This window comes from Carlito syrichta, unplaced genomic scaffold (genome assembly GCF_000164805.1).
Source record: "Carlito syrichta isolate Samal-C Ts95f unplaced genomic scaffold, Tarsius_syrichta-2.0.1 Scaffold307930, whole genome shotgun sequence".
Lineage (NCBI taxonomy): Eukaryota > Metazoa > Chordata > Mammalia > Primates > Tarsiidae > Carlito > Carlito syrichta.
Genome location: NW_007252026.1, coordinates 1393928 through 1401277, shown reverse-complemented (window position 1 = coordinate 1401277; position 7350 = coordinate 1393928). Strand labels below are relative to the sequence as shown.

General features: G+C 45.8%; 1 protein-coding gene across 1 annotated transcript in view; it reads right to left on the bottom strand.

The window, feature by feature from the left end:
• Positions 1 to 2316: 2316 nt before the first annotated feature.
• The window catches only part of UTP20 (UTP20, small subunit processome component), a 98475-nt gene continuing 93441 nt past the window's right edge, over positions 2317 to 7350 (bottom strand). Inside the window, exons 57-62 of the mRNA XM_008064698.1 lie at positions 6656 to 6843; positions 5834 to 5905; positions 4576 to 4875; positions 4247 to 4373; positions 2928 to 3073; positions 2317 to 2666 (exon numbers count right to left, since the gene is read on the bottom strand). Coding sequence (XP_008062889.1) covers positions 2511 to 2666; positions 2928 to 3073; positions 4247 to 4373; positions 4576 to 4875; positions 5834 to 5905; positions 6656 to 6843 — 989 coding nt within the window. The 3' untranslated portion in view covers positions 2317 to 2510. The remainder of the gene's footprint in view (positions 2667 to 2927; positions 3074 to 4246; positions 4374 to 4575; positions 4876 to 5833; positions 5906 to 6655; positions 6844 to 7350) is intronic.

Below are 7350 nucleotides of genomic sequence, written 5' to 3'. Positions count from 1 at the left end.
GCTGGCTCTTTGTGGTCTCTCGGATTTAAAGCCTGGGTTTAACATTAAAATCCTGGGTTTAACAGGAACCAATTTTAGGAACCTCGGGAATACTATGAAGATTAAACAAAATGTATGCCAAGTGCCTGGCCCATAGGATGGATTATTCCCATGGCAAGAGCAGAGTAAGGCAAAAAACACCATATGGCTGGATGACAAGACTGGTTAAGCTACCTGTAAGTAATTACTGGCCAGGTGCAGTGGCTCACACTTGTAATCCCAGTGCTTTGGAAGGCCAAGAGTTTGAGACCACCCTAGGCAAAATAGTGAGCCCCTGTACCTACAAAATATTATTATGAAGGGGTTGAAGGATAGTTTCTTCTTTCCTTTTAATAAATAAAAACATTTCTTTTTTTATGGCTTTTTTTTCTCCCCCCCCTTCCCCACTCAGCATTGTTTCTGGGATTCATGTATACTGATGGATGTAACTAGCTGATTTTCACTACTATGTTTCTGTGTATGGATATATCACTTTATCCATTCTCCTCTGGAGGCACTTTTGGATGGCTTCTAGTTCTTTTATCGATGGCTCATGAACATTATTGTACGAGTCTTCTTCAGATCCATGGTCATAAGTTTCTCTAGGAGTTAGAACTGCTGGATCAGGGGATGTATCCATCTTCAGGTTTACAACTAATGCCAAATTGTTTTCCAAAGTGGTTTATTGGAGTTTCTATAGCTCTTCCAGGCTTGTCAACACTTGGGATTTTCGGTTTTGTCAATCTGATGGGTTCAGAATGAAATCTTATTCTGGTGTTGACTTGCATTTTCATAATCACTAATGAGCTGGAATACAGGAGTGACTAGAAATATTTAACGAGACATAGCTGGTGTGGGAGGACCCCACTAGTCCAGGTAATTTTAACTTCTTGGGTGGGAAGATACGGAGTACAGGGATTCATGTAGCCAAGAGGGGTCCTTGGGGGTCTCAAGGTGGTGACTGCTTACCAATCAGCACATAATACTTCAGTTCTAAAAAGTTGGTATCAGCTGTACCAGGCTTTATGGTAATGCTTAAGGGTCATTTTTTTCTTCTTTGTGCAAGGCCCATTCTCTTGCCCCTTTTCTACTGGATTATCTTGGCTGATGAATGTTCATTACATAGCCTGGTGCCACTGCGCCTTCAGCAGTGTATGCTATATGCCACATCCCAGTTTGTGTCTCTTAATTTATCACAGGCTCTCTCGATATACAGTACTTTTGTATCTTTTACTATGTGACAGGGTAAGCTCCTTATCCTGTTCTCCGTTTGCATGTGTCATGCTATTCTTGGTTTATTGTCTTCCATAAGTTTTAGAATCAGCTTGTTGGATTAGCATGAAGAACTCTTTTGAGTCGGGCATGGTGGCTCACACCTGCAGTCTCAACTCCTGGGAAGCTGAGGTGGGAGGACCACTTGAGCCCAGGAACTCGAAACCTGGGGATTTTACTCAGATGTGCATTTAACCTGGAAAGAACCCACATCTATTTTTCTTTTTCTTTTTGCTTTGGAGTCTCTGTTGCCCAGGCTGGAGTGCAGTGGGATGAGGAGGGCTACCACAGCTTCACCCTGCTGGGCTCAGGTGATACTTCTGCCTCAGCCTCCCAAGTAGCTGGGACTACCGACGGGCTCCACCATACCCGGCTAATTTTTTGACTCAATATAGAGATGAGATCTCGCCATGTTGTGCAGGCTGGTCTCGAACTCCTGGGCTCAGGCAGTCTTCACATCTCAGCCTCTCAAAGTGCTGGGATTACTGCCAGTGCACCGGCAGAGCCAGCATCTTGAACATGATCATATTTCTCCATTTGTACAAATCTTTCTTGATGACTTTTGATGGAGCTCTCCATAAAAGTGCTGGAAATTGTTTTATTTATTCCTAACTTCTACCAACTTTTCTTGCTATCTCAAAAAGTATATTTTTGTTAAAATTATGTTTTAAGCCAGGCTCAGTGGCTCAGCCTGTAATCCCGCACCTTTGGGAAGCTGGGGTGAGTGGATTGCCTGAGCCCGCAGGTTTGAGACCCACCTGGGCAGCAAGACCTCATCTCGACAATAAATCAAAAAAAAAAAATCAGCCAGGCGTGGTAGCACGTGCCTGTAATTCCGGCTACTCGGAAGGCTGAGGTGGAAGGACTGCCGGAGCCCAGCAGGTCGAGACTGCGGTGGCTGGGAGCAGCCACTGCACTCCAGTCTGGGTGACAGAGTGAGACTCTAACTAAAAAAAAAAAAAAAAAAAAAAAAAAATATGTTTTAAACTCTGTTGCTAATATCATATGCTGTTTAGACAGTGAAGATTCAGTAGTAGACAAAGGTTTTTATTTTAAAAATACGAGCACGATTACATTACACTATACATTAAACAATCTATACCAAAGCTTAACTTAAATAATGAACCCTGCTGTGATTTCAGACTGGAATAGACCAGCAAGTTCATGCTTTGGGTGTGCCAGGACAGTGTCTGTGCACTCAGGTGTCTCACAGGCAGATGTTACTCCACCATCGCCAAGTCTTTCAGGCTGTGGCTTTTCTGTCTCTTGGCCTTGTAGCCTGGACGCAGGAACTTGATCTTTCGCTTCTTTGCCTCAGCTTTATTTTTGTGTTTCTTCAGCTTCTTCTTGGCAGCAATATCAGGATTAGTCACAAACTTGAAGAGAGAATAGAAATTTTGTATTACTTTAAAGTGAATGTTAAGACAGTAAGAATCAAATGCAGGAAATGTACCATCTTGTTTACCCTTAACTATCTTAAATGCAATGCATGCCCATTAGAGGAAACTGGAGCCTAGTAGGAAGTCCCTACTTCTGGAAGCGCCGCCCTCCCTGGGCATGAGTGTGACCATGCACACACCCCCACTGAAACAGTTGCGGGCCCAGGAGCACGCCATGTATCCAAGTGGCAGCCTCACCTCCAGAGCCTTCCTCTTCCTGCGAAGTGCCCTCTTCTCATGAGCCTGCTTCTGCACAGACGCGAAGGCCCGCGAGAAACTCTCAAGCCCAACCAGCTTCTTGAGCAGTTCTATGATTTCCTGGGACAGATTCTTCAACAAAGGATCTATCACAGAGTCATGATTGGGAATAGTCAGGTGGGAAAGGACACATCTGAACATCCACAAAATACAACATCTAAGCTCCTGAACACTGCTGCTGTCACTTCCACATTAAACACTGATTTAAAACCAGCCTCCATGTTCTGGGGTGGGAAAATCAGCCAAAGTGCTGGACATGGCACTCCTGGGCGCCACCTCCTTCCAGCTACAGCGAGAGAACGGGAGGCTCTTCCTAGTGGGAAGCTGGTTCTAAAGACATTCATGTCACTGAGGCTTTGGCAAAAGCATCTGGATTACCAGCTCAGCTCTAGACAGGTGAGAGCTTCTCACGCCCTCATGAGTTGTAAAGGCTCATCTCTATCCACAGTGACCTTTTTTTGGGGGGATCAAAGACGACTTTGAGAAACTGACAAAAGCCATGGTGTCCCACCCTTCTCTGCCCCCTCACCCCCCAAATGCAAATAACCCAGACTAATAACTGCATCAGTCTTAGGAGGCTCAGGGCACGTGCACCCTAGGGCAAGCTTCCTGACAAGAGGCCTTTCCACCTTGAGCCCCCAGTGCTGGCGGACCCGGGCCTGTCGGCAGCCTCCACCTTCACTACACTGCTTCTTCCTCTCTGAGAACATGGGAACTTCTTCTTGAGGCTGAAGAACCAAAAAAGCCCGCGCTTTGACATTCACTGCTTTTTGCATGATTTTTAAATTCTCTTTCCAACGCTGGACACCTCTTTTTCTATGACCAGCAATGAGGATCGGTGAAGGAAATGTATCAGGCAAGGAAGAAACAGGAAACACTGAAATGATATTTTAAAGCTGTTCCATATAGAAATGATGATGTACAAATTTTTGCCCTATAAGTCTTCAGAAGAGAATGCAATGACATCTTACTGTTCACAGCACTAGGAGGTTCAGAACTGCCCAAACCATCAAGTTCTCTGAATATCTGATCTGTGCTTTGGGGTGAAACCTTTTAGGAGAAAAACATTCACGTGTAGGCGGGAGGAAACACACCGAAAAGGCAACCAAATCTAGTGCAAACATGGACTCTGCTTGCTATTAGCTGCCGCGGCACCTCACAAGTTTTCTTTCAGGGAGGAGGAAAGGAAGGAAGAAGGACGCACTCAGTAGAGCAGTTACAAGCCTCATGTGCAGATGTTCAGGAGAGCGGGTGGTTACCTTGTTCCGCGTAGGTGCTGTTCAGTTCCCGAAACAGGGGCGCTATGACCGCCGGGAGGTATGGCTCCACCCTGTCGGTCCCCAGCTCCATGGCCACGGCACCCAGGAACTTGAAGATGCAAGTTCTCTGCAAGCACAGACCAGCTTTCACTTGGATGTGTCTCCTCAGCAACACAGCACCAATTTAGAAAACGGGCCCAGACTATCTGGGGACAGAGGGTACTGCTGTGGTTTGGGGTTCAAAGGGCCAGGCTTGGTAGGTTTGCTGATACCATCAAAATACTTTTTACAGAAAAAGTGCTTTCGGGCATTCTGTGGGTTTCTCGCACCTTTAAGGGGTTTCTGGGCGAGTAGGCAGCTTCCAGTTTTGCGATACGGGCCAGCTTCTGGACCAGCCACAGCAGCGTGGCAGATTGGCTGCGTGCCACCTTCGCCTGGTCCTGCTCTTTTCTGCCAGACGCCACCCTTCCATCGGCGCAGGCCCCAGTCTCTCCTGTGGCGTTCGTGTCTGCACCGTCTCCTGCAGCATCTCCTTCCTCCATTTCTTCTCCAATCTCACCTTGCTTATGCCCAGACTCAGGCTCCAGGAGATACAGGACTTTGGCCACAAACAACAAATTCTTAACAACCTTTTGAAAAAGGGTGGGGGAGAGAAATTATCAGTACTCGTCAATCTCATCCTTCCTGTATGGTCCGCCAGCCTGTCAAAATGGACAGACCTGTTGTCTGCCCTCGGGTTTCTTTGGCCCCTTGCAATCCATTCCTTCCGACTCTGCCACTGAATGAAGCATGCTATTGCTTCATTTCAAAAAATGACAGGAGCATCCGTGTTTATGCATGCCACTTGGGGTCACTCTTAGAGCAGATGTTGACCTAATTTCTAGAGCTTCATCACTTGATCTGTACTGCCCCATCTTGTCCATAATGGTTCGTGAGGGACATGGCCAAGGACCCTGCTCATATCGGGAGACCACAGCTATGTCCGCGCCTCACCCACCAGCCCACCTGCACTATCCAGAGAGGACAAGCAGGGGAGCAGTCAGCCAACTGTCCACAGTCATTGATGTTTACTACATATTTACAAATGCTTCTCTGTATTTACATTTTATGTATAGTTACATTTTATAATATACAAATATATAAAACTGCCTAGTGTTGGGATGACTTATCAGCAGACTCTTAAGGACAGATAATTCTCAGATCATACTGTAGCATGAACATCATTGCTTTCTCTTTACTTCCAGGGCTAAGGGGAAAAATTCAATATCATTGTTTCATAGAAAACCACCAAGCAAACAAGTAATGCCTTTTAAAGCTTCCATGATACATGGAGATTTGTTAAGGTTGAAGACAAAAAGATTAACAGCCAGTCTTTCGCTCCATTATCTTTATGAAGAATTCTGAGTGGAGGAGATTAATCCCAACAGACCCAGTGATGGCTAGACACGTACAGCTGAACATGTGTTTGAGTGTATGTCTATTTCACCAAATACCCCAAGCATTAAAACAGGCTCAGATCCCAAGTACCCCACATCAGCCTGTTTCTGGACTATTGGTCTGCTGAACTGGGAGAAGTGCAATTCTTACCTGTTCTCCTAGAGACTCATCCAAGAATTTGGAATGCAGCTGATGGCAAGAGGCTAGAGAGATACTCTTCATCTGTGAAAAGAAAAATAGATGCTGGCAGACATCTAAATAACCAATCATAACAAAAAGCCAAACCTAACAAGTAACATAAACAGCGATGCCCTTGTGCTTGCTGTGAATGCCCGCTGTACAGGCCTGGAAAGGAAGGTTCAAGACCTTCGAAACCAAGCAGCCATTCCCTTCTACTGGCATCAGCATTTCTACCCACAGAAGCAAGCACTGTTATACTCGGGAGACATAGGCCACCATCCCACCCATCACTAGCACAGCACTTTGCAGCATCCAGTGTTTTTTCTTTTCCTCTTTTCTTCCCTTCCTTCCTCCACTCATCAGTGTTCATGGAGCTCCCACTGTGAGCCAGACTTGTGCCAGGCCTTGGGAAGTCAGAGACGGACATACCACAGTCCCCACCTAACATCTTCACGAACACGATCTCATTCAGTCACCAACAGGCTCTGAAGGAGGCAGGACACATAGGGTCAACCTCATTTTCCAGTGCTGATAAAGAACTTGAACACATAATGGGCATGCTCAGCAAGCAAATTAAGAGTCTGACTATACTGATGGTCTAAAAATTATCTTGGAAAATTATCGGCCTTGAGGGTGAGCCCTTGCCAGCTACTGACACTCCTATTGATTCACACGTGCAACAAGATATCGGTTGAAGGGTTTCTCCCAAGGGCCAGCCCCAAGAAAGTTACACAAACCGGAATGAACATCTCAGCAGGTCATGAGGGAAGAATAGGTTTCAAACAATCTCACCTTTTGGTCAAGGTCACTTGCTAGGAATCTGATTGCTACAGGTTCTGAGCGTTTCCTTTTTGTCTTTTTGGCACTCCACTTTTGAACAAGCTCCTCAGGCTGGCAAGAGGCAAAAAGCAATCCAAAAATCTGGGCCGCTGTGAGCCACACCCAGCTGTGTGGATGTCTCAGGTGGGAGTGCACATGACCTAAGGAAACCAGAAAGCATTCTCAGATGGTTCAACAGTGCTCCTGATCCCTTGGTGGTAAATACCATTACCTCTGGCATTGTCATGAGAATCATGTGCATGGAGTGAGGAACCAAAGATGAAGAAAATATTCCAGAGGCTGGGAAGGGGGCGGAGGATAAAAGGAGGTTGGGTAATGGGTATAAATCCAAGTTAGATGGAAGGAATTTATTCTAGTGTTTGGCAACACAGGGGGTGGCTATGGTTAACAATAATTTATTGTGCATTTCTTTTTTTTTCTTAACATATTGTGGGGTACAGTTAAGGGTTAGGTATACAAATATGCATTGTGCAGGTACCCTTGTTGATGAGGTGTGCCCGCCCCCATCCCCAGACCGATATCAGCTACCGTTAATCCCACCTCCCTTCCCCTTCCTGCCCCCCCCTAGTTTCCCACCATTGTCAATCCTTTTCTTATATTATTACAATAGTTGTTCAAGGTCCACTTATGAGTGAGAACATGTGATA